The sequence below is a fragment of the Bombus bifarius genome, unplaced genomic scaffold (assembly GCF_011952205.1).
Source record: "Bombus bifarius isolate JDL3187 unplaced genomic scaffold, Bbif_JDL3187 scf7180000008006, whole genome shotgun sequence".
Lineage (NCBI taxonomy): Eukaryota > Metazoa > Arthropoda > Insecta > Hymenoptera > Apidae > Bombus > Bombus bifarius.
In genome coordinates, this window is record NW_022884384.1 from 1,217,948 (window position 1) to 1,245,781 (window position 27,834).

At 38.8% G+C, this 27,834-nt stretch overlaps 1 protein-coding gene across 1 annotated transcript; it reads left to right on the forward strand.

Annotated features, from left to right (window-relative positions):
- Positions 1-249: 249 nt before the first annotated feature.
- LOC117206320 (collagen alpha-1(IV) chain) lies at positions 250-26,657 on the forward strand. Its single transcript, XM_033445550.1, has 27 exons — positions 250-661; positions 2,204-2,246; positions 10,642-10,780; positions 11,318-11,461; positions 12,505-12,893; positions 13,377-13,511; positions 13,593-13,700; positions 13,851-14,072; positions 14,319-14,507; positions 14,741-14,857; positions 15,161-15,325; positions 15,547-15,849; positions 16,158-16,538; positions 16,784-16,990; positions 17,425-17,593; positions 17,686-17,816; positions 17,949-18,387; positions 18,715-19,064; positions 19,373-19,639; positions 19,713-19,884; positions 19,970-20,215; positions 20,325-20,687; positions 21,128-21,343; positions 21,767-22,138; positions 22,718-22,889; positions 24,514-24,628; positions 25,120-26,657. The coding sequence occupies exons 1-27, from the start codon at positions 642-644 to the stop codon at positions 25,369-25,371; spliced, it is 5,826 nt and encodes a 1,941-aa protein (XP_033301441.1). The 5' UTR covers positions 250-641; the 3' UTR covers positions 25,372-26,657.
- The last annotated feature ends 1,177 nt before the right edge of the window (positions 26,658-27,834 follow it).

The window sequence follows — 27,834 nt, forward strand, 5'->3', positions numbered from 1 at the left end:
CGGTCAGCAATCCTCTCCTCCTCTTCCTTCTCCTCCTCTTTTGCCACCTCCTCTTCCTCCTTTTTCTCTTCTGCTGCTCCTCTTCCCTCCAACTTCTTCCTCTTTTTCTCTTCCTCTTCTTCTGCTTACTCTTCTACGCGCTCTTCTCCGCTTACTTCCCTCTCTAACCACACACACGCTCTTCTCTTCCCTTCCTCCCTTCCTCTCTCTTTCGGCTTCTCCCTCTGTCCTTCCTTCTTGCGCCCTGCTGCTGGTGGTATCTTCTGGTCCCGTAGTTGGCAGAGGCAGGCTGGAGAGTTCGATTCTCTTGGCCGCGAGTTAGCGGAGAGCACTGAGAGAGCGGGGGAGGCACAGACTCTGAACACAGTGTGAGAGCACACGAGCTCTCGCGGAATCGAGAGAAGCCTCTCTCCCGATCCTTTCGGCGGAGGAATTCTAGCTGGCGTGGCTCGGCGGCCGCCTCCACCTTCCTTCCCTCCACCCGAGTTCATTCAGAGCCCTCCCTGGATGGGACGGTCCACACACCACGTCTACTCGGTGCCGGGTTCCCCGCGATATTTTGTGACTGTCTTTCCGTGCGGTGCTTGTGCTAGCCTGTGCTCCTCGGCTCCCTAGACCCGTCGCGGAATAGGGAGGTCGAAATGACCCGGTTGGGATTGCGGTGAGTTGCCATTCATCTTACTATTCTCTTCTTTCCAAAATTCTTTCTTTTCTCCTTACTTTCCTTGTATTTCTTCTCCTCCTTCTCCGTCTTCGCCTTCTTCTTCCACTCCTTCTTCTTCTTCCTCTTCTGCCATTTCCTTCTTTTTCGCCGTTCTTACTCCTTTTCCTTCGCGGTAATCTTACTGGTTCGTCAACCTGTTGTTACGTCAATGATCTCTATATTGCGCGAACACGTGCATTCGGTAACCGTGTTGCTCGTGTTGTGCTTTTCCACCAACGTGACACGGAAGCATCGTTCGAGATCTCACATATCTCACCTCCGTGAACTCTGACGAACTACTGTCGTGCGTCGAATAACGTGCTCTTCTCCTCGTTCCACGAGACATCTTAGTTTTTGCAGTCACCCTGCCTAGACCTGCCTTTCGTACCTGTTCCCGTTCCACCGATCTTTCTTCGGTCGATCCTTTTATTCTTCTTTAATTGCTCCGCGTTTGTTCTCCCTCGGTGCACGCGCCACGAGTATTTCAATGATGCACGGAGGGGGCACTTTCATCCCCCCGTTACATACCGACGGATCGACGAGTGGATTTCAAGGACGAAACTCGCGCGTATTTGTGGTCAATTATCCTTTTGACGGAGAACCCTGCACCGTCTCGTGCTTTGTATCGCGAAAGACGTCCGTCCATCCGATTGGTATTTTTGCGTTAATCGCGCGTGCATTAGTTTTCCATACGTTTCGCGCGAAGTGCTGTGAAATATTTCTTCGGATTTTTATATTTAAAATATAGTCGATATTTGCGGTGCCGCGGAAGACCAGTAAAATTCTTGATGATTCTACCGTGACCTATTTCTTTAATCTCTTCTTTCGATGCGTATGTACCTATTTGTCTGTTTTTTTTAACCCGATACGGGAAGCGATAGAGATTTCTTGGAAAATTCCTCTTGTATTTTGCTTTCTATTTTATTTGTACGATTTAATTCACGTCGAAGACTCGCATTCCGATCATCGAGAACTGCAACGAAATCTCCTAATTTCACATTTTACACTTTCGTTTGTAGCTTTCTTCCGATTAAATAAATTCTCCACGTTCTCTTTAATATTTTCTAATATTTTCGGCGTCAAGGTATAAGAAAATAAAATTTTCATTTGTCCGTGTTTTATCACGTTTAAGTCTGCTTGCACGATAATTTACTAACGGACGATATTAGTAAATCGACGAGCGACGAGCTACAACGTTCTTTTACAGAACTTTATTCGTTCGATTTTCTCACTTCGTATCGTTACGCAACAAAATTTATCGATGCTTCTACGGTAGGACTTTCGAAGACCGAGGATTTCGTTCAAACAAACGATGTAAATATTTGTAAAGTTACTTATATAGCAGTTTTCTTCTCTTTTTCGTATTTATTAACAAAACGAACTCAAGAAATTTAGCGTGAAATTTTCCAAATTGTCGAGAAGCTATAATAACGCGAGTGAACTAACAAATGATGATAATTTCCACTTTCATAGAATAATTAAGAAAAATTGTCTTTTCAGATTCGTCGCATCCGCAGTGTTCCTGGCCGGGATAGTTGGTGGGGTACGTACAACCATCGTTTTAATTTCGATAATCTCTCGAATCGTGACTCATTCTCACTCTGTATATCGCTCGACGCCGACAAAACGAGATCTCTGCGATCGGTTCGATTCATTCATCGATTACGCCTTTGCGTTGGTACATTCGAGCACGCAACGCACGTGCATGGAGCGTTGCATCGAACGACTAAAAAGTCAACCGCGAATCGAGAGGATCGCGTTTCGTGGCGCGTGCTCTCCGACCTTCTGTCTTTCCTCCTCTGTTCGCTTCATTGTGTGTACCGTGCACGTTCGAGAACCGATGGAGTTGCGAGGGCGAAAAAGCTCGATTCGAAGGTCGACGGATCTTTGGCTGGCGTAACGCGCACGACTCGCGCGAGCACATTCATTGCCCACGCGATTAAATCATTCGGAGCATCGCGTCGCGTCGCATCGCATCGCGTCGTTGTGCTTTTACGTTCTTACGTTCCTCCGCGGAAACGCTTGCCAGACTTTAGAGTTTTTCTATCCATCTGCCGAACGAAATCGATGGAATTGTTTCGGAAATCGTATGGGACTTCTCCGATCATTTGTTGGTTTTGTTAATTAAATTGCGCGTCTACCGAGTCGTGGTCACAGTTGTAATTAATAGGACCTGTAGTTGTTTAATAGTTAGAAGGAATGTTTTATCTTTAGATGACACTAACGTAGGTTGGATGAGATAATTGGAAGCGAGCTTGATCAGTTAGCTCAAGGTTACTTACTCAAGTTGTAGTTCCTATGCAATTAGTACATGCTTAATAGCTACCATATTTTGTTATTATATTATGATCGATAGCGATCGATTAATCCAAAGTCGGTATAATATATTGTTTATGTTAGACAATATTTGTAAAACGATGACACGAGACCATGTGTGTCGTATATTTATAGCGATAATACGTTACTGATAGCATTAACAGAATCATAGCAAATAATACAAATTTGTGCAAAAGTAATCGCTCCACAAGTTGAATATACTACTTGAAAAAAGGAAATTTCTCTTATAACGCAATTTCGACGAATCGCAGAAACGGAGCATTCTGCAGTTCCATATAATAACGATGCCATGGCTAACGAACCGTGTCAAAAACTCAATCTTCGTCTGAATAGGTTATCGGTACTTTCGATAAATTGCTACGCGAAACTGTTCACCGGTTTTACACAACTCGGTTTCGAGCAACGATAACAAGAAATTGTTCTCCAATTGCACGTCATATTTCAACGAATCGTTCCAAGGAATGCTTTATGCCACTCTAGAAATTGTCTCTTCAGCACGCCATATCGCTATTTCGACGAATTGCTCCAAAACGCCGTTCTTCCATCGATCCCTCGTAAAATCGATGCAATTTTGAAAAACTACTTTTGAAAATATCAGCCTGTTGGAAAAATTCCTGTCGAAAGTTACAACAAAATTTAGCGTATTTTTATAGAATTCGCACTGTATCGAATGATATATCCATCGCTTTTTCCGATCGATTTTTCCTATATATACAAATTTGTTATCTTCGAATAACTTTTACAGACTTCTAGAGTAATTAAATATTCATGCTTATATCCTACGAACAAGTTTTCTAAATACCACGATAAATAGTAACAAACCTATACTATATTCTACGAGTACGACAGATAGAGTTGAATTATTCATCTAAGAATAAAAACTTCCAGTTCGCCCTTTATCCGCGAGTTTCAACGTTGCGTTACCGAAACAGAGAAAATTGTTTAACAAGTTTCGAATATTATTATTTCTTCTTAATTCCTGTGGTGTCCAAGAACAGAGACATTATCTTTCTATCGTTTCGCTATAATTTGATAGAAGGTTATGATAGAAATTCTTCACATTTGTTAAATTATCCAGTACGTTGTTTTCGATAATGTTGCTATACACACGTAGAGATAAATGTTCTCCAACGTTCTTATTTCTCTTTTAGCAAACTTATTTCCGAGCAGCGTGCATCGGGCACGCGGTCGATAACGCGAAGATCATGTCGCAGATGCGATAACAGCGTTTCAGCAGATTTGTCGTCGACCAACGACGGAAAGGTGTTAAATTCGAAATAGGGCAGCCGTCTGTTAGCGACCAGTTCGCCTACGAGACGCCGTAACCGCGCTTTGTGTAATTTTATTACGCCACGTACACGTGTACCGCGCGTACAAGCACATAAGCCAGCTTAGTCACTATTGAAAATAGTTTGAAATTGACCGCGGCTGGATTACCATCGTCTAAAGAACTTAATCGTCCTTTTTGGTTCTCCACGACCGCATGTTCGTTCTTGCGAGAGGTTATTGGGTTGGTAGATTGCGTTTTGGGGTTGAATCGAGTTTAACCTTTGCACCAACATTATGGTCGAACGCAGCTGTGTATGTAGATATCTGCTTTTCACTACGCGATCCGATTTTAGTTCGTGTACCGTTAAAATTTATCCTTTGTTGAGGGAATCTACGATGATAGCACACGTTTACTAATAGTAACGTAAAACAAACGAAAAGCGTGGAAATCATAGAACTTTTCGAGTTGTAGAAATTGAAATTCCTCGAGAATGGTAAAACGAATTAGTTGTGTCGAAATTCGGGCACTCGATTCAGATCTGGATTATCAAAAATTTGATTGTTATAGCTTGACAAAACATTTTGACAAAACCTTCTTGAGGGCAGTAAGCCCTCTTTCGATTCTTTTCTCCGTCGAAGCTTGGCGATAGAAAAAAAAAAAAAAAAAAGAAAGAAATTGGATAGAATAAAAATTCATCGTTTCTACGCGTCGAAATCCAATCCAAGTTACGTAAGATAAAAAAAAGCATTCCAAATCAAAATAACGAAATACAATATCGATTATAACAATAACTGTGCGACTAACGTAAAAGCCCCAATGTTGCTCATTTTCAAGGTATTTTAGTTTTACTACGAAAAATCCTACTTTACGTTAAACGCAGGCTCGAACAGTAGTTCTGTTCTCGTCGTATTTTCTTTATTTTACCTGACATCATAGGATTAAGAAGTTTGCACAGCAAATTCGCCGGATAAGAAGCATATTTATTTTGACCGTTTTATCTCGTTAGCAGCTGCATTCTGCGCTTTCATTCGTAGAATATTCGCGACTTACGATGACACGAATCGATCAGTCGATTATGTCTCTTCGATGTTTCGAATGCACCAGCCAAGGTACCTGTGTACCGGCTGTAATGTTAAAACGTTCCATTCTTTCTGTATCTTTTACAGTTGGCAAGCTGCTATTACGCGACGTTTAAATTTTAGCGTCTCGTGCATGCTCGGTGATGCGTGAAACGTGAAAAATTGTTTCGCGAGGCGGGAACCACTTGCGCCGTAGCGAAAGTGTTTAGTCAGAGGAACGGGTTTACGGAGCGGCGGGATTAATGATGATCGTCGTGAAGTCAATTGCACGTTAAAAACTCTTAAAGATAGCGTTATTCGCCGGATAAATCGCATCGAACGAAATTCCGAATGCGGTAAATTAACAGCAGAAAGGCCCGTGTAAATGGGCTTTGATCAACGTTGATAACGATTCTTGTTGCACGTTTCGCGATAACAGTTTTACCGAACGAAGTAATTTAGTTTTCTTTGCTTGTAATTTATCACTCGTAACCTGACCGCGATAGAAATTTTCACGAAACCTGTGATTCTATGTGTACTATATAGGACAAATGATTTTGAAAATTCGTTAAAAAATATTTCGTATTAATTATTTCGACCATTGAATTTACTAGTGTTCTCGCACGATTGGATCGTAAGGATCATAGCGATACGAGTCGGTCCATCGCTATTTTTCCTAAAATAGCGTGCTGCGTTTATCGTTGTAAGAATAACTGTAAAGTTATAACTCAACTGCGAAATTAAAGGGATGGGAATCTTAATTCTCAAAATCTTAATATTCACTGCCGTGGTTTTCAACTCGCAATACCGTGTATGCTGTCGACAAAGTAAATTACTTGGTTCCTTTCGTCGTATCAACGTACACATATCACACTTGGCTCTTATGAATACGCGTCGTCCATCGAGATTATAAGGATCGCTGACCAACGAATTAGCGAGCCTCGTCCTACACCGTATTAATCTTGTTGAAATACATGTTGCTCCGTAACATCGTCACATTCTTGTTCTTTCCAATTTACGGATGATCGATGATTACGGTTCGCACAAGCTTCGTATTGAAGAAACGTTGAAAGTTATTAATGCGGATACCAGTTCACTGTTAATTTATAGTAGGTTCGAAAGAGTGACTCGATTTTAATCGATTTTGACTCGAGTTCTATCGGTTTAGTGGAATTACTGAAAAGCGGGACTGCCTGTTTGTCGCAGCAGTCCCTGCGAATGAAACGAGGAATACGGCGAGGTGAAGTTGACAAACAGGAATGACGGAGGATCGAAGGGAAAAAGGATCGTTCGGGATCCAAGCTGGAACGCGATGGCTGATTGGTTACGTAATCGCGGATTCACGAAGGCGGCCAAGAAACGCGATAAAAGGAACGATTCTTGAACCGTCGCGAGAAGATAGTCCCGGTATCTAGAATAAGAAAATTGGGCTGGCTTCGTTGAACGAAATGGTCGTGTAGATCGAGTCGTTTTCGTGGATGCTCGAGGATAGAGATGCGTGTGACGTTGATGATAATTTGGTTGGAGGTTTGATCGAAAGGAGGAAACGGAGATCCTACTTTTGGAAATATTTCTTCTAATAATTTCTCGATTTTTCGAACTTGGCGTATGAGATCTATGGGTAGGCGTATGTTTCTGGTCGTTGTCTGTCGTTGCAAGGAAAGAGAATTTCCGATGTTTGCGTAGATATAGATATTCTACTATAGATAGTATCGAGCGTAGTTTCATTTCGTGAATCGAGAAGAATGGAGATTATATTTGTCGATTATTATTTTTCCAATATTTCGGGACCGAGTATTACGAGGCTGGTAATTTGTCATTTTCTATAAAGTCAACGTACGTGCAAATTAATCAGAAATATACAAATAATTGTAATTCAAAATGAAATACGTAATATCACGGTAAATCGAAACAAACTGAACTTTGAAATTTGCTAGAATTACAATTGTATTTATCGATATAGAATAATGAATAATTAATTTTAAATGGTAATAATAGCGAATACAGATTAACACGTGTGATCTAAGCAATTAGTATTCGGTGATTGTATTTCGGAAAGGTTTTACGTTACTTTGTACTCGTTAATTAAATAACGAAGTCGTTAGGTGAAAAATTAGCTGAGAAATAAAAAATTTTCCAACTTTTATACTTTTGATAGTATCATCATAATGTGGTCATACTAATAAATAATCTTCCTTATATTTTTTCTATTTTATGCCACGCATAAATTATAGATAAATGGAATAATTTAAAGCTAATGTAGCGCTAAGCGCTACGTAATATCTATGATTCATTGTTTGGAAATAAGTACATTATCGTATGATAATTATGTTTCGTATTCATAGCAGCTTCTTTGATTTCAAATTGCAACTACGATCTCCACCGATCTGTCCACTGCGTCTGAAATTCTGACTTTGTTTAATCTTCTACAACATCAAACTCCATTTATCAAAGTAGATTGATCATAATCGTTTAATAATTATACAAATAAAAGATTAATCTAAAAGATCCTAATTAATTGGGATTGTTAGAGTTGTATGAACAATTAAACGCGAATGGGATCAGAATGTAATAAAAGTAGAGGAACGTTACGTACTTAGACTGTTAGTTGAAGATTCGAGGATCGTTTAATTTATCTTATAAAATCGCAAGAATTAAGAGAAATCGTAAAAATGATTTAACTCGCGACGTATCACAAAACAGCAATTTTTGACTATTCTACAAAAAGTTCGACATATCCGCGGCAAGATTTTATATTCTTACATCACAGAATTGAGAAGGCATAATCCTGTACATATTTTCAGCAGTGATGTCAGTAAATCAGTTTCGCGTGTAACTCGCGACGAGGTCGTTGCGAATTATCGTATTATCAGCGTCCAGATGTCTGTATCGCTTCGTATTATTAGAATTCAGGATGAAGATTCGACAAATTATGTGTATCTGTTACGACATATGATCCGTTACAAATTGCTGCAAAAATAAGCGATTCTTAATCAATAAATATGTTTAGCAAAGATCACAAAAATACTACAATACGTACATAAACATTTTCTATGGTCTCTCTCGTGAATCTGCCTCTAAATTCGTAACTCATCGAATTCGCTAAGCAGTGCAAATACTTTTGCAAACGGTGATAAAATTGTTCGCCTTTGGAATTTTCGAGAGTTTCGCTGCTTCTGTTCTCGTAGCTTCCCAAGATGTATGGCATCGACGTGACACGATTATCTTCTGTTTCGATAAAACCCGTACTATTTCATTCAGCTTTTTCGAGGGAAATGTTCGAGGGAAACGCGCGGCAGAGAGGCTGGCCAGAAAGGGATCCAAAGAGGAACAGCGTGCGGCGCGTCACTTCAAAACGATAACGGGCGAAGCGTTATCTCCCGCGCTTCCTGTCAGCGCGTACCATTCCGAAACTTAAAAAGGATAAAACGTGAAAACGAGGGCAAGACAATGACTTTCTGCGAACGCGATGACGCATCGACTGAATCGAGCTAATTTGTATAATATGGTCGCCGTACGCAGACAGGGCTAGATCAGCGATCGAGGTATAGAAATTGGTCTGCGTGCGTCGAAAGAAATCTCTTGGAAAAAGATGTCGCTCTGTTATATGTACGTACGATGCACTGTCGTTCGTGAGCCGTTAAACATTCTGGTAGATTCGTAGTTACGCTATACCGCTCGTGTTAATGTTCACCTTGCGAGTGTTTGCATAGCGTATTTGAGATGTTACGTGATTTTTCAGATGTTGGAAGATATTTTAGAGAATAGGTGGAAGGCTTAAGTAACAATCGTGATGCTTTGGATTTATGGAGTTTACTTTTCGGTTAAATTTATACATCGTTGTTTAATATCGCTGTAAAATGTAGATTATCAAAATTCGAATTAAAAATGAATAAAAAATAAAACGTGCTCTGTCGTACAAGAAGCGTAGCTGATAACTTATCGACAGTTGATGCAACCTCAGAAGTACCTATTAAATATTAAGATGTAAGAAGATCCTCTTGAAAACGTTTTTAGTCTTCATATCTAGGCATTTGATACATACGCTTAGCTATGCTTTCTCGTTCTAGCGTGAAACATAACTTTTATCTTAATCGTCGAGTCGTATTATATCAAACATTTTTTATTTGTATGTTCCTTTTTCCTTTGTAATTTATAGAATTAAAATTCGCGAGAAATTTTTATTTTGGGTACTATCCCGTACGTTATTTTAATTCATTTGTGCCGAATCTAATCATTTTCTATACACGGCATGCATGTATATACACATTTATTATTCCGAATCAATTATTAAATTTAAGTCGAATATAGCCAGTAAGTACCAATACATATTACGTTATTAATTTATTTATTTATTTCACTTTTAGTTGACAAAGCGAAAAAGTTATTTGTACTTTCTAAGAATAGCAATCATATTATTCTTTTTAGAAAAGTCAATGCATACGCAAATATTTGTCGAACAAAGCTTAGTGTGTTATGATCAACTTATTCTGTATATATAATTGCAATATGGTATTAAACTCCTTTAACTTTTTTGTAAGCAACTAAAATATTCGAAAATTGTATTTTTCATCAAATTAGATCAATTTAGTGTCTGTGAATGATTGGTCAGACTCCGTCGGTAAAGTAGTTTATAGATCCTTCAGTCAATACCCTCAGACCTGCATGATCTACAGCTCAATCGATATTTACGTTTATCGCGCACCTTCGTATCGATTACCGAGATCTGATCGATTCTAATCGATTACTTGATCTACTGACTTGATCTATCGAAAAAACTTCAAGTTATACAAAGTTTCATAAGATACGTAAATTCACAATTTATTTGGTAAGTTATTCGAAACATTTCAATCTCATTTTTACCGTTCAACTTGGAAAATCATAATTTTCTGAAAGTTTTAGCCACCATCTTTATAACAAAAACGCGCAATCAATAAATATTGCATAAAAGATTAATTTAAATTTAATTGTTCTAAACTACGAAATAAACGATATGTACAACTGACGTGCTTGATTGAAAAGAAATTACACTTTAGACGGTTATATTCTATGATGGAAATCGATGAAAATGTATAGTATTATTAAATATATTGCAGAAATAACAAGATAGGATTTTTCGTGGCGGTACTGCGGTAGCGAACGTGTTAAAAGATCGCTATAATTGCAATAGAAAACAAAACATGAATGCTCTCTTACAATTAAACAATGTTACTTCCTTACGAAGAAGTCATCGAATAAATCTCTGTTCTATTTTATATCTTTTTCTTTTCCAGCAATATAACCACACATCATGGTCGTACAATCCTCCGCCTGTTGTACCACTTGGACGAGGTGATATTGGAAAACCAAATAGTACAGACGACGATTATAATATTTCACCACGATGGAGGGCTTTTGTTACGAACAACGAAGGTAACGACGGGGTTTATCTCTTCTTGATTTTCTCTGCATAGAACAAAAATTTCGCTACACCTCTTGCCGATAAGTATAATTGGATAATATTTTCAATTCTATGTACGGATATCTAGATAACTCCTTTTTATGTCCTTTTTATACGCTGACGAAATGGAAGATTATCTTTAGAAAAAATTTATTGCAAACGCGAATAAATACCTCTGTTGAAACTTTAAAATAGTGTTTCTCGTTTCCGAAAATTTTTCCACTGCCTCTTTCTTCTCCGGATAAATCGTTTAGTTGATTCTCTCTTTCGTATTTTTATGTAGTTTTCCCTTTAACTTTTATTAAACTGATTATCTGGTTACCCGTTTATTAATTTTTGCTTCTCCTTTGTCATTTTCTACTTTCTTGATTAAAAATTATTAATTTGTGCTGTTTAAATATTTTGAATATATTCTTCTACTCTTCCTGTGAAACTTGTAATTTTGAATAATATTATAATAATTTTGACATAACATATATAGTAAATTGATCTTGTATTCTACTGTATAGATTCTGAGGAAGATAGGCGGTACTTAAATAACCAAGGCCAAGGCTATCAAGGTCAGAATTACGATGATCGGTACAACAGATACCCTGATAGCGATGACTATAATCAGAGAACTGATGATTCCGGCGGATATCAGACTAATTATGGTATCAATAAAAATGCACTTATCACAATTTTCCTCTTTGTCCTCTTTATATTATTCATCGTGATTTACATATGTAAATAACATAAAGGTGAAGTCATGTAATAAGTTAAAGCACATTGAAATAATTTATTGAAGCAATCGTGTTAAAAATTTAAACGAGTAGTAAGAATATGTCCTGTATTAATCGTGCTATTTGTTAACAATTTTCCAGGAAACAGCGCTCACCTTCTTTCCTTCGAAACGATTCCGTCGCAATATCTCCAGATTTACGAATTCAATTTCGGCCTACTAATTAACAGGACCGTACATTTATCTTTTGTCTTTACAGCGTTGTGTAATAGTTTCCTATTAATCGATAGTGCCAGCGGTTATTGCGCGCGCGCACAAGTTTATGGTGTTCCATAAAATTTAATAGGCTAATAGAAAATTGAATTTTGAAAAGGCATAAAGCTGATATCGCTTGAGCTTCGAACGAATTATTTTCATAAAAGAACAAACCTTTAACAGACGAGAAATTTGTCGAATTTCACAAAATAGAGCTGTGACGAGTAACGTGCATTTTATTGCCAAACCTTTTCTTCGCCCCTCATTTATGATTCTGCAATTGTACTGCAATTTATAATTTTCCAAGCTTGTGCATTTTGGCGGAAAAATTATTTTGAATTATGATTTCTGCTAAAGTCACTTCTTTATGTTAACGTCAACGAAATTTATATTTTTCGGTTCATTTACGCGATTGTTAATAGTCGTTTACAATCTTTTTCTCATTTCACATTTTTTTCTTCTATCTGCTGCCCTTACGAAATATCGTCATATTTATATAGGGATTTCATTCTATGAAATAACATTCCTGCCTACATTTGAAAGATATAAATTTGCATATACATTCTCTGTAACGATTATAGTTTATTTTTAAGATGATACTTGTTGTCATGGCGTTAAACACGAAAACCAGCGTCCCAATTCATACGATCTCATTCCCATCTTTCCATCTCGTAGATCGTCTATCCGATTCGTTTAACACGAGTAATCTTCTCCTCTCAGGAGGCTTGGATCAAGAATCCTACAACCAAGGTCAAGATCAAATCCCGTTGGATCCTTACAATCAAGAAGCTGGCGATCCTTACGGAAGATCTGGAGGTTATGAAGACTCTTACGGAAGAGGAGAAGCCGGAGGAGAACAAAGATCCAGAGATTCTTCTGGCGATGGCTACGATAGAAATTATGGATCCAGAGACGATTATGGACGCGGAGACCCTTACGGACAACGCGGATACTCTTCAGGGCAACGTGGAGGATATGGCGCGGCCGGAGATTCGGACAATTATCCGAGCAGTTACACGGTTGTGCCAGTTCCAGGATACAAGCCACAACGAAACTGTACCGGATCGGCCTGCTGCGTGCCAAAATGTTTCGCGGAGAAAGGTTCCAGAGTAAGTGTTCGTCGAAGGGAATTTTGTACGCAAAATTTATTTTTTTTTCTTTTTTTACGGTAATCACGAAAATGTAAACTTGTAAGACATAATTGGATATTATATTTCAAGACAATACGAGAAAAGCACACGAGGCGTCGATGTCGAATGTTAATTTCGAAGGAAACATTGGAGTTACGAGTGGAAAAGAATTAGCTATAAAATCAGTGTTACTGTTGTATTCCTTTTATTTCCTACTAAATTACGATGGTTGGGTTATTCATTTAATTCAGAGGTGAAAGTAATTTGATGTAAATTTCGTTTCGGTGTGAGTTATACGACAAAATATGAATAATTGTAAAAACACGCATTATGTTATATACATGTATATAACAGAAATATAACAAATATCTGCAACAGAATGTTAGAACAAATTAAATGAAAATAATTTTTATATTATACTAGATTTGTGAATTTTTAATTCATTTTTACTTATGTGCACAGGGACCGCCAGGTGTAATGGGGCCACAGGGACCTAAAGGTCAAAAAGGATTTCCTGGAACAGAAGGTCTTTTGGGACCAAAGGGAGAAAAAGGTGATCCTGGTCCTCAAGGACTACGCGGTCCGAAAGGTGACAGAGTATGTACTGATTTATTATTAACGTTCGCTTTTGTTTATAATAGTATACAATAATGTATTCTTAACAATAATTTTTTCCAGGGTAAAATGGGTATACCTGGATTCTCCGGTATAAGTGGTGTTCCTGGAGTACAAGGTCCACCCGGAGCTCCTGGTCTACCTGGTCGTGATGGCTGCAATGGAACAGACGTACGCATGCTGCAAATTATTTTTATTAGTAATACTTATTACGAGAATACGGATGTTTGTGCATTTATGAGAAATTCTGAAACAAAAAATGAGAATATGCGATAGTATAAAATGAAAATTAAAAAATTTTTTTTGACGATTATCTTTCAGGGTGAACCTGGTGATGCTGGTCGTCCTGGAGATACAGGTCCTCGTGGTTATCCAGGTCCTCGAGGGCCCAAGGGAGACAAAGGTCAATCAGGGTTCGCCGGTAGGTTCCCCGTAGGTCAAAAGGGAGAACCGGGTATAGATGGTGTCAGAGGACCTCCAGGACAACCAGGATTACAAGGAGAGCGTGGATTTCCTGGACCTAAGGGTGATCGTGGTCCTTATGTAAGTTACTGTTTGTAAATACTTTCGTGACTTGCTGTACATTTAACCGTGTTAAAAGCGAAGTTCATTTTAATACCGTTCGTTTGCAGTAATACCATTATGTTGTTATTGTTTGTAATCATTGAAAATAATAATTTCTCTACTCTTTATCTATTGACAAATAAGACACTTATATTGGTGAATGGTTAATCTATAAACAATAATGCTACGATACGGTGATTTAAAATATTCGACTATCGTATTCAGGGTCCGCCTGGTCTACAAGGACCAAGAGGAGAAAAGGGAAACATGGGTCTTGCGTTCGAAGGTCCGAAAGGTGACAAGGGTCAGAAGGGAGAGCAAGGACCTCCTGGATCGCCTGCAGTCGGCGGCTTTCTACATCCAGGAGAAGAAATAGCAGGTCCACAGGGAGAGCGTGGTGAAAAAGGAGACACGGTATTCTTTTTAAATACTTAAAATTTACAACATTAAAATAAACAAAGAGTACATAGATATTGTCAATAACGTTCTAAATTTTTAGGTTCTAGTTTAAAAAAAAATGCAAATATATGTATGAGCAATTTAGTGTATAAAAATTTGTATTTGTATACATTATTTATATAGTCAAAGATTTGTACGATTATACGATCTGTTCCTTTATATCTATTTTATTTCATTTGTAACGATAGGGTGAAAGAGGGTCGGACGGTCAAAAAGGAGAACAGGGACCAATTGGTGATCATGGTATTCCTGGTACTGCAGGTATGAAAGGAGAAAAAGGTCTTCCAGGCGCACCAGGTATTCGTGTAAGTATATTTATTCGTTTCAGTTAAACGTGTTGTTCTCCTTGGATCTATATGATCTGAAATGATTATTATATTTCAATAGACATTTTTAAAGTCTAGATAGTTTTTCGATGTTTGGTTATGGTATTCACTATAATCTCACTACCTTTTGTGTATTTGACGCTTTTTCTAAACAAAGTATTGCAAAAAGGAAAGTATTTGGAAAGATATAGACGTGAATAAGAAGCGAGGAGAACAGCAATGTTAATGGTAAAGTAAAAATGCAGGATGATGTAAATTAATTTGTACATTTACTATATTCAGGGACGGGATGGTTTCTCTGGACCTCCAGGTCCGCCTGGACGCAAAGGTGATCGAGGTTATGACGGATTAGACGGCCTTTCAGGTCGTCCTGGACAGAAAGGAGAACCAGGTCGAGATGGACCTATGGGTGTTCCAGGCTTACGAGGACCACCTGGTCCACCTGGAGTAAGTATTACTAACATTAATCTTCCTAAGAAACGAATAGATTAAATGACCTCTTCTTGCAACATAAATATACTTTTAGAATTGAAGTACAATAGAACTTTTCATCCGAATTGATAGAATGACAAGAACGTTAGTATAATGATAACAGAATAATTATTTTTGAGATATTAAATCCTATAAATTGTTCAAGTAAAAACTTTACTTCTAATTACTAATTGCAGGGTGGGAAAGGTACGCCAGGGCCTCCAGGGCCAAAAGGACCTCAAGGTTTTCCAGGACCCACTGGACCGCGTGGTGCCGATGGATATCCCGGAGATCCAGGACCAAGAGGTCCTATTGGACCATCAGGAGGGCCTGGGTTAGCAGGTATTCCTGGTCCAGAGGGTTTACCAGGAGAAAAAGGAGCAAAGGGAGAACCTGGGATCACAGGATTCCCTGGACCAACAGGTCCCCGTGGATTTGATGGTCCGCCAGGTTTAGCAGGTTCACGAGGGCTGCCAGGAGAGAAAGGAGCGTCGATTATGGTGGGTATTTATTCAGAAATGAATACCAATATTTAATAAGTCGATCCAATACAAGAATTCTTTTTTCCCTGGATATTTTATATTTGTTTAAATGTGTTTTTATTTAGAATGAAGTTTGTCCAAGTCCTAGAGTTACCGGCCTTTAACGCGTATCTAAATAAGTTATACATGGTTAATTAAATATGTCATTAGAAAAACAATAAATCCGATGCCAGTTATTTCGACTGGTTTGATAATTCTAATTCGTTTGATACTTAATATTAATTTTGATAGTTAATAATATTTCGAAAATTATCAAACGTGTATAGGGCCCCAAAGGAATGGATGGAGCGCCCGGTAGAGATGGCGAGAAAGGACAAAAAGGAGAACGCGGTTACGCAGGACCGCGTGGAGTTCCTGGCGACGTGGATGGTATTCCAGGAGCGCCCGGAGAACCTGGTTTACCAGGAGAACCGGGAACGCCAGGGAAAAACGGCATTCCAGGATTTCCAGGATCACCTGGTGAGAAGGGAGAGATAGGAGGGCGTTGTATAGACTGTCTGCCGGGATTACCAGGAATCAAAGGTGATCGTGGTTTCGATGGACAACCTGGACTTCCTGGTCCACGAGGTCCGGCTGGAGAACGAGGATTCCCCGGAGAACCTGGCAGCGACGGATTACCTGGACCAATTGGGCCACCAGGGCCTCCGGTACTTTCAGCACATTATTTTATCTTTCGTATTTCAAAGAAATATTTTGAAAGAAAAGACTCGCACAGATTTATCAAGTTATTTGAATTCAAGTCGTTTGAGTTAAAATAACGTGGTTTCGAGAGAATATCCAATGGGACGTAGGTAACTTTACCAGCACGTACCAGAAATTTATAATTAAGTAGAATTAAAATTTTAATATGTAATAGAAAATCGTTACTATATCGTGTATTTCCGATTACTAGGGAAAAGATGGCATTCCTGGTGCAGCAGGTCCACAAGGAGAACCTGGTACTCCAGCAGTGGTTACGGAAAACATGCTTAAAGTAGAAAAGGGCGATAAAGGTGTGAGAGGTCCGGTAGGAAGAGATGGTCCACCTGGTCTTCCTGGTCCGCCTGGAGAAAAAGGTCCTATGGGATTTGAAGGTTTCCCAGGACCCAAGGGTGTTGCTGTAAGTTGTTGCGATCTCAACTTCTACCATTCTGTCAATCTCTTCCGTTCAAATTTCGAAATAATTATGTAATTCTATAATTCTTAATTGGGTTTTGATGCGTTTAATCGAAAAGTGTGTTTAAAATATCAAATACGTGTACTATTATGTAGAAATACTATAAAATCTGTTTAGAGCAGCCTATAACTTTTATCGTAAATAATTTTTTGTATGTTTCCAAATAGTTTTTTGTTTTTCTTGAAAAATTTGTTTAACTTATGTGACTTTCGAAATACACATATGATATATTTTTTTATTAAGAAAGTTCCTCGTTTTGGAATCATCATCGAATCTATCGAATGTATACAAATATTTTTATAACCCGCAAATAGGGATCAGGGCAGCAAATACGTTAAATAATTTGTCAAAACTTTTCATCCTGTTATTGTTTCTAGGGAGATCGCGGATTCCCTGGTCAAGATGGTATTCCTGGAAGACCATGTGTTCCTGGTCGAAAAGGAGAACCTGGTGTTAGTGTGAAAGGAGAACATGGAGAACCAGGCCGAAGAGGTGAAACGGGTGCAAAGGGCGAACCTGGTCCACTAGGAGATAAAGGAGAACCTGGTAGATATGCATTATATTTCTTGGAATTCGTGTATAGTTTCTAAACCGCTTCAGTGCTCAATAAGTAATTTGATTATTTCTATTTTAAATAGGTCTGTGTCCAATTCCGGATGAATTAATTAAAGGAATTAAAGGCGACAGAGGTGCTCCCGGTGAAAAAGGAGAGCCTGGTCCACCCGGAAGGGATGGGTTAAGCGGTGACAAAGGTTTACAAGGTATTTCGGTAAGTACAAACTGTATTTCCTATTTGATAGAATTTTTTGTTATTTATTTTCATTATAATTTTGATTACTTTTGCAAATGTAACATTATATACTCGTGTATTCGTAAGATAATAATAAACTATTGTGAACAGGGCCCACCTGGACCACCGGGATCAATTGGTGCACCTGGGCCAGTTGGACCAAGAGGATTACCAGGTCCTCGTGGTGACAAGGGTAATATAGGACCAATGGGTTTCCCTGGGGAACCTGGTCGTGAAGGACCCAGAGGGTTCCCAGGCGCTGCAGGGTTGAAAGGAGCAAAAGGTGAAGTTGGTATCTCGGTCAAGGGCAGTCCTGGATTGCCAGGACCACCGGGACAAAAGGGAGAGAAAGGTCTTCCAGGACCACCAGGAAAGGAAGGTCCTGATGGTCTGCCGGGTTTGCCAGGATTTTCCGGAGAGAAGGGTGATGCAGGTATTCCAGGCATAGGTGGTTTGCCTGGTGCGCCAGGAGAAAAGGGAGATACTGGTCCGATGGGACCTCCAGGCCCGCCTGGTGTTGCTGGAATTCCTGGTATAGACGGAAATAAAGGTATGCAATTCCTAAATTCTGCAGTTTATGTTACAGTTATGTAAAGTATTTGCGCACATCCTTACGTTTTAATGAAACGTTTTCTTTATCAAGTTCCACAATTTCGTCTTCGTGGCATCAAATTTTTGTAGTGATAAGAAAGCACTTTTAGATAATACAAAATTTAATATACTTGGACCTAATTAAGTCGTATGTAAATGTTATAATAAATACAATGGTGCATAAATAACTTTTGTAGCCACTGTAGGTGTCTCTCGTGAATCATTTATTTCAAATTTCAAAGTAATATAATAATTGTAACATAAACGTAATTGTTTTGTGTATCAGGTGAACCGGGATTGCCGGGCGAGGCTGGCAAACCAGGACTCCCAGGATTCCCAGGTATCAAAGGTGATCGTGGCGAACCGGGTATCGATGGATCGAAAGGTTACCCAGGAAGACGTGGTCTACCTGGTTTACAAGGTAGACCTGGTATAGAAGGTGCACCTGGTTTGAAAGGAGAACGAGGTGAAAAAGGCGCCCCTGGTTTCCCTGGATTACGTGGAATGGAAGGAAAACCTGGCCGCCCTGGATTAACTGGACCAAAAGGAGATATAGGTCATCCTGGTCTGCCAGGTCTTCCTGGAACTATCGGGTTCCAAGGACCTAAAGGTGATCAAGGTTTACCAGGATTGCCAGTAAGTCTTTTACATTCGCAAATGTTAATTTAAGCTAACTGTTCAATATTTGTAATATCTTCAATTGAAAAAGCTGAAAAGGAACATTATATATATTTATTAACTGGTATTGATTACTTAATATGATAATAGGTAATGAGCTTTTACACTTTTGACTTATAAAACTTGTATCTTTCTTTCTCTTTCAATGAATACAATTAAAAATATTTGTGCTGCCACCTTATCGCAGCGAATTTGTGTTATGCCCAATAGGGATTTAACGAAGATAGTGGGAATTGCTAATTTATTGTAACCATTAATCTCGTTAGGGACGCAAAGGAGAACCAGGTCTAGTTTCTGAGAAAGGACAGAAAGGTGAACCAGGAATGCCAGGTATCCGTGGTCCTGTTGGTCCTCCTGGTAGAGATGGTATTGACGGAGACAAAGGGGAACGTGGATTGTCGTGTAATTGTTTAGACGGATTGCCAGGTCTTAAGGGAGAACCTGGTCTGCCAGGTCGCGATGGTTTACCAGGACCTATAGGGCTAAAAGGTGACGCTGGAGTAAGAGGTTTCCATGGTTCTCAAGGAGATATAGTACGTTTTATTCTTTACAATGAACAAAAATTCATAGCAAGGAGTTTAATTTAAAATATTTTTAAATTTCCAGGGACCAATGGGTCCACCAGGTGAACCCGGAACACCTGGAATCGACGGATTACCAGGCGAGCCAGGTGACATCGGTCCACCGGGTCCACCTGGTTTCCCTGGTTTGGATGGTGATGTGGGAGCTCCAGGACATCCTGGCCTCAACGGTGGCAAAGGAGACCGTGGTTTGCCAGGTAAGAGGTTGAAACTCTTTTCAACTTTATAAGAAAATGTACAAACTAATTTTGTAGAAACTAATGGATTTAATTATTTCACAAGGTCTTGTTGGGGAACCTGGTATCCGTGGTATGCCTGGAGAAAAAGGTGACCGGGGACAACCTGGACCGACAGTTGCGATCAAAGGTGAGAAAGGCGAACCAGGTATGCCAGGATTACGAGGTGTAGCTGGAGAGAAAGGAGATCGTGGCGAGGAAGGTCTAGCTGGTTATGATGGCGAAAAAGGAGATAGGGGCACACCAGGTCCAGTTGGAAACCCAGGTCCACCTGGCCTCCCTGGACCTAAAGGTATTCTCAATTTCTAATTTATTATTTTGCATTTTCTATCGTTAACGCAATTCAATTGTGTCTGCAAAAGATCAAGCTTTGATCGACTATGTGAAATGTATTATTTTAGGTGAAGAAGGTCCACGTGGACCTACGGGAATTGCTGGATTAACTATCAAGGGTGAGAAGGGTTTACCAGGTCTGCCAGGAAAGCACGGACGAGAAGGAGTACCAGGACGACCAGGAGAGAAGGGAGAACGAGGATTACCTGGTTTACCAGGACATAAAGGAGATCAGGGACCTTATGGACCTGTCGGGCCACAGGGCGAGAAAGGAGATATGGGACTTATGGGTTCTCCCGGTTTACCAGGTCAAGATGGAGCTCCAGGTCATAGAGGACTCTCGGGTCAAGAAGGTCCAAAAGGTGAAAAAGGTGACAATTGTATACCAGAACCAGGTCTGCCGGGACAAAAGGGAGAACCAGGATACCCAGGTAAATGGACGGGGATTAATAAATTATTAAATCACCCAATAGATTCCTGCTGTTTATTTTCTGTTACTTAAAATCTCCCTTTTTCAGTATCATTTCCATCTTTTTTCTTTTTTTTTTTTTACAAACAATAGATTTAGGATAACTCGCAACTTTTGACATCCTGAATCGATAAACTTCTTGTTTCGTTTACCTGATCACGAATTTTGTCTTTGTTTGGAGGTAAAGTGCTGAACATGATTAACCTTTAAGATCAAAATTTTCTTTCTTAACGTAATCGAAAAACTAGTTCGTGCAAATACAAGACGATAATGAAAATTGTTTATTATCCAATTTGGTAAATTACGAGGCAACTACTAAACTTAACTCAAATAATTTCATCTTATTCTATTTAGAATACGTTTGGTAATTTTGTAAACACGTTCATTTTACTAAATTTACAGGAGTTTCCGGAATTGATGGACTCCCCGGTGAAAAAGGTGACAGAGGTTGGCCCGGTCTAGAGGGTCCACCTGGTCTGGATGGAGAGAAAGGTGAAAGAGGATTCCCAGGTCCAACGGGAAAAATGGGTGCTATTGGGTTTGTTGGTCAGAAGGGTGACAAGGGTCTCGACTGCCTCGAACCACCGATGGGACCAAAAGGAGACCGTGGTTATCCTGGTACGGCCAATTACGTCAAAATATCGAAAATTAAAGTTTTATAGATATCATGATACGTAATAACTTGACTATACTAAATTCAATGAATGAGACCGATACACTTGAATATTCCGGCTAAGATCCAAAATTTTTCGCGTGCGTGTTTCTTCTTAACTCCATTTAGCATCAAACTATGGACGATATTTATTCGAATATTTTATTATCTGGCAAAAATTCGTAATAAAAACGCTGCGGACTTTCCGAACAGCTCAATGTATAAATCATTTACTTGTAATTGTTATAAATTGTAATTAATTTATAAATCATATCTGCATTGGTAAATCATTTATAATTGTACTAATTTGACTTATATTTATGTCGTTAATTGTCAATTTAGTTATTGTTCATATTTTATATTTGAGTTTTTATTTTTTTTTACTGCAGGACCGACTGGCCCGCCAGGCTCGCCAGGAGAGAAAGGAGCTTCAGGTCAGCCAGGATTCCCAGGATCGCATGGAATGAAAGGTGCACCAGGACCTCAAGGACCACCAGGTCCAGTTGGATTACCAGGACTGCAAGGACCTGTTGGTGCTCCTGGTTTACCAGGTCTTCAAGGACCCGTGGGTCATCCGGGTGAACCAGGAGAACCAGGACTACCATGCGAAGCTGCGCCTGACTACCTTACTGGTATCTTGCTAGTAAAACACAGTCAAACTGACAGAGTGCCTGTTTGTGATGCAGGACATATCCAACTCTGGGAAGGATACAGTATGTTATCTACGGATGGCAATGAAAGATCGCACTCACAAGATTTAGGCAAGTACCACGGATGAAAATTAAATTACCCAAAGTATTTGTTGTTCGATTTTTCCTTAACTTAAATAACATCTCCATAATTAGACCATAACAGATGAAATGTTCATTTCAAAACATTATATTTTTTAACCAAATGGTATCAAGCTATGTGTCATTTGCCTATAATATAATATACAGTGACTTACGAAAATATTCAAACACTTGTCACAAAAAATTGCTAATAATATGTTATCCGTATTATACGAAACTTTTTGAAATATTCTTCTCACGAGACACGAGTATATTGTCAACGTAAAACATTCATTAAATATGTATATAATTAGTTCTGAAGATGGTACCATTAAATGGTGTTGACTTATTGATGTAATGATAATTGACTGTTGAAATACTTTCGTGAGCCAATGTACATGTATATATGCGCCGAGTACGCTAGATAGAGAAATAATTACGAAGTCGATTGCAAGCGTATCGATACGTATCGGCAGCTTGATCTATGTGTCCTTGCATGTGCCTTCAGTTTGTTCTCTTCTCCCCTTCGTCTATTCTGAGTCATCTGTCTAATAAATGATCACGAAACAGGTCATGCCGGCTCGTGCGTGCGAAAGTTCTCGACGATGCCGTTCCTCTTCTGCGACACCGGCAACGTTTGTAACTATGCGAGTCGTAGCGATCGTTCTTACTGGTTGTCGACCACTAAAGCAATTCCCATGATGCCTATTGAGGGGACAGCGATAGAGGAATACATCTCCAGGTACGTTGATCGTTTCCATGAAACAAAATCGCCAGAGCACATCGAATGCCTAGCTACGTTTCCTTCGAATAAGATGTTTCTTGTAGCGTGGATCTATGTCGCGGAACGAACGTCCGTTCCACATCGATCAACCGTTAAACACGATTATGTTGCCACCCCTTCGACGCAGGTATCGCTGGCAGAAGAAATATAGCGAGGTCATAGAGTAATAGGAAAAAGACATATGTTAGTTGCAGACGTTTTGTTCGAATAGTAGAGAATTCTGCTGTATTTAAAAAGATACAGTGTAGTATATTATTCGAGAAAAAAACCTATATGTTATAGAAAACATTCGTTACATCAATTTGCTAATGACTTTTGTGATTTGAGATTCAAGATGCTTCTGAGATAATCTGAGATTCTACGAGATGCATACAACCTCGGACGCGGCATCATCAGTCGATGTTGCTAAGTAGCATTTCAATTTACAACCTCGCTGTATCTCTCTAAACAACTTGCAAACCTTCAAAGATATAAGTAATTTTTTCGCGATTTGTTCAGCCGAACGGAGATCGATTGACTTGTCACGATGGCTAGAAGGAAATCGTATAGATCTCGTTCGATTTGCTCCCATTTACCATGGGAAACTCGACTGAACTCTATTTGCATCTCGTATTCGACACGACGCATTGGAAACGAGACGTTGGTTTCGTTGACGCGTTATTTGTAAAAACGCTGCTTGGTTTTACGGTGGGGCATTTTCATCGTCTCTTCTTCTCTTTTTCTATTTTGGAAATGTTCGCGATCGAGTTGAGATGATTGATATTGATATAGATGGATACCTGGTAACTTTCAAAGGATTTACGGCTACGCAGTAGCGCTGTTTCTAGAATTAATTATTTAAAAAATAATATCGTAGATTCATTTGTTTCAAGTACGGCGAAAAGTAAAACAGACCTGCGAAATAATTTTAACGATACCTCTGTAAATTGATTCTCGATGTTAAACATTGAATCTTGTTTCAATAATCATGCTTTTCGGATATAATTTATGTAACAAACACGCACATTGAAAGTTTACGCGAGTATTCTGGTATTATAATAAATTATTGTTCCAATTTACTATTTTATACAGACTGTTCCGATGCGTAATTTACAAGTTGCCGTTATGAAAAATCGTTGATACAAATATTCGAAACATTTAACATATTTAATAATATAAATTGCAAGAAGAATAAAGTATACGCTATTGTTTGAACGGAGGAATAATTATTTATATTGTTTCATTCGTCATTATGCCAAACTATGTAAAGTGAAATTTTATTCTGCGTGGAAATCAGTTGCAATTTCAATGCAAGCGTCACGACATTTTAGTTTATATAAAGTTACAAACATTTCCATGAGAGTAAATAGAAAGGGGTACGCAAAATGAAATTGTTAATTTAATATACATTTGTTAATAATTTAACTTCCAGAAGCAGTTGTTACGAACAGATGCTAAATAATACATATAAATTTGATATATCGCATCGCCTGACAAAAATGTTACTCGAAATCAAATTAATTGTTCGTTCAAGTCGAAACTGTCGAACATGGTAAAATGGTATTATGAGTATTAACAAATGAAATTTCGTTTCGTTCTACAGATGCGTGGTTTGCGAGGTTCCAGCGAATGTGATAGCCGTACACAGCCAGTCATTGAATATTCCAGATTGTCCACACGGATGGACCGGGCTTTGGATCGGATACAGTTTTGTCATGGTACGAACATTTCTTTCCATTTCTATACTCAAACGTGTAAATTTGATTACATACGAAGTTCTTATAAAAATTCAAGTGAACAATCGAAAGGTAAAAATAAATTACTTGACACTTAGTTCGTCGCATTCGGAAAGTCATCACGCGATATTTATCGTATTTTTCCCCTGTAATCTTTATTTATTTTAGGCATTTCTGTCTGCCTCTTTACATGCACGTTCGCGTGTTAAATTTTGGCTTTCAAAGTTATTTGGCAAACATCGTATTTAACACGACGTATTTTCTACACGCCTCGACGAGTACCTCCTTCACACTCTTAAACACGCGTCTCCACCCTTTTACCTTTTCGTCGAACTTTTTACGTGGAAACGCTCACAGGCCTCCTCGGTTCGAAGCTTCCCCCCGTTTTCCAATTCAAACTTTTCTCGTTTTACGTCGATAGAAATCGCGAATATCGGAAAACGGGGATTCGACTAATTTTCACGTGCTTTCAGCATACGGGTGCCGGTGCCCAGGGTGGAGGACAATCCTTGTCCAGTTCCGGATCCTGTCTGGAAGATTTCCGTACAACGCCATTTATCGAATGTAACGAAGAACACTGCCATTATTACTCGAACGAGATCAGCTTTTGGATGACGACGATAGAGGACAGGCTTCAGTTCCAAAGGCCTGAGAAACAGACCTTGAAGGCAGGCAACCTCAGGTCCCGAATAAGTCGCTGCCAAGTGTGTATAAAGAACACGTAAATCCATGTAAACCCGCGTGTTTATGCTCTCTTTCTTTTATTCCCCGCGTTTCTTCCTTCTTTCATCTTTCCTTTTTGTTTACTTTTCCCTTCTTTTTTTTATTTTTTCCGTTAAAACGACGCCAATTACCTTTATCGCTAACTATAAAGAAGGTTATACATAAGACGGAATTAGGTCTGGGAGGAAAAGGACCGAATAAAAATTTGCGGAAGACGAAAGAAACTGAGAGAGATTTTTGCTCCTTGTCGTGCTCTCTTTTTGACCTCCGCCGCAAATGTCTCGTCCTCGTTATTTTTAATCTGTCTCCTTTCCCTTTCGTTTTTCTTTTTCTTCCTTTTTCTCCGCATCTCTTCTTCTTCCTATACACAGACTCTCGAAAGTATTATATATCTGGACGCTTGTAGACACCTTTTTAGTGGATATACTATATATATTATAGGGAACGTTCTGAAATTTCACTAGTACCATAATCAGACTCAACTATCGCGATTATATAGATGAAGTTTAAAAATCTGAAAATATATATAGAGGTTACACGATATCTGGTACAAGTATATATTTTGCAAAGATTATCGCATCATCTTCAGCATTTGTTACTTGTTTAAGCTATTCATACTCTGTATTAATTTGTTTACTAAATATATATTTGCAGAAAATATCTTGCAACATGTATGTACATTTTCCGATTGCTTTCAAATTTTATCAATACGATCATGACGATAGTATCTGATTGCAGTGATAATGAAATTTCAAAATGTTTCATATAACATGGGCATTGTATTTCGTATAATACGGACGTAAAAGTTTTCTCTGGTAAATGTTCAAATACTTTCGTGGACCAGTGTATTTATCTTTCTTGTCATGTTCCTAATGCTTTCCTCGTTGATCCTTTCTTTGGTCAAAAATCTCGTTTTACACTTGTTTTTACTGCCGCCTTTGAATTTCCCGCGAATTGCTTTCCTTCCCATCACGAAATCGTATATGCCGTAAGTTTTATTTCTATAACTATTCAAACAAGTGCCTAGCGTACTATTTTCTAGCATGTAAAATAATATATATATATAAAAGTTTATTATAAATATTATATGTATATTTATATCTCGCAAATCTTGTATGAAAAGTAAGTTCATCGTACTACTACGGACACTGCCCATATCCAATATGGCATATTTTACATATTGTATATTAATATAAATGAACTTAGCCTGGTAATCGTGTGAAGCCAAATATTTAAGTGAATAGGTATTTTGCTACTGTAGCTAATAAAATTCTATTTTCAAACTTCATTCGTTTTACCTTTGTAACTCATTTTTCTTCCTTCGACTTATCCTTTTATTTATACCGAAGATAAACAAATTTTAATCTTCTCGTTCGTACGATTGTTCGCTACGAACAATCTTCTTAACCTTAAACCAATCTTAAACCATTTCCTTAACAAAATTGTTTATATTTTCGTTTTTTCGAACGTTCGCGGAGAGACGCGATCGCGAGGAAGCGCGTCAACGGGAATCGTAATTTCCCGTTACGATTTGACGATCGACGCCACGAACTGATCGATCCCCTATCTCGATTAGGACAATAGAGGTAGTTTAATTAGCATAACACTTGATTAACAGTTCAGAGATATTATATATTTCCAACAACTTTGTAGAGAAGATAGTTACGCTGGTGCGTAGATATAAATGAAGTAGCTGAATGATCGAAGGGTGTAAACCCGGCAAAGAGATGTTGACTGTTCTAAAGATGATGAACCATTGAAGTCCGGTGACGATGCTGTTGCAAAGGAAAACTCTTACTCGGTGGTGATCGTCCCCCCCCCCCCCCTCCACTGTTCGCTTGCGGAATCGCGGGGTTTTGTCACGTTTTTACCTGATGGAGCAATAACCATAAGGAACCTCTTGACTCGATGTTTTATGCCAACTGACGGCCTTAACGGTAAATCAAAAAGCCTCGTTTTATGACGGTTCCTTCGGACTACCGCGGTCCGCTTAATTCTATATGCACGGTTGGTGGCCGCCTCGAACGTAAAGAGTCACCGGACGTAACAATTTTCGTAAACATAAGACACGGTATAAATTAACCAAACAGAATTTATCATCGTGTATATGTATATACCATGATGCGACAAAAGTTTCATAACTAGTAAAAATTTTAGCAAAAAGCTGAATTCCTATCGAAGTACGGAATGCCGATCGAATTGAAATTCATAGAGATACAAAAAATATTCCAAGTTTCGTTCAAAAAGTTGAAACCGAGCACGATTTCACCTTGAACGAAACCTGCTTCGATCCAAGAACGATTCGCTACTAGTCTCTCTGGTTAAAATGCAAACACGATCTATGGTGGACAAACACAGACGAGATTTCCTATACCTATAGACACGTGGAACACGCGTATCGTTGCCTATTCCATTTTCGGGACCGGTCTTCGACCTATTAGCATATGTTTTCTTTTTAATTGCGG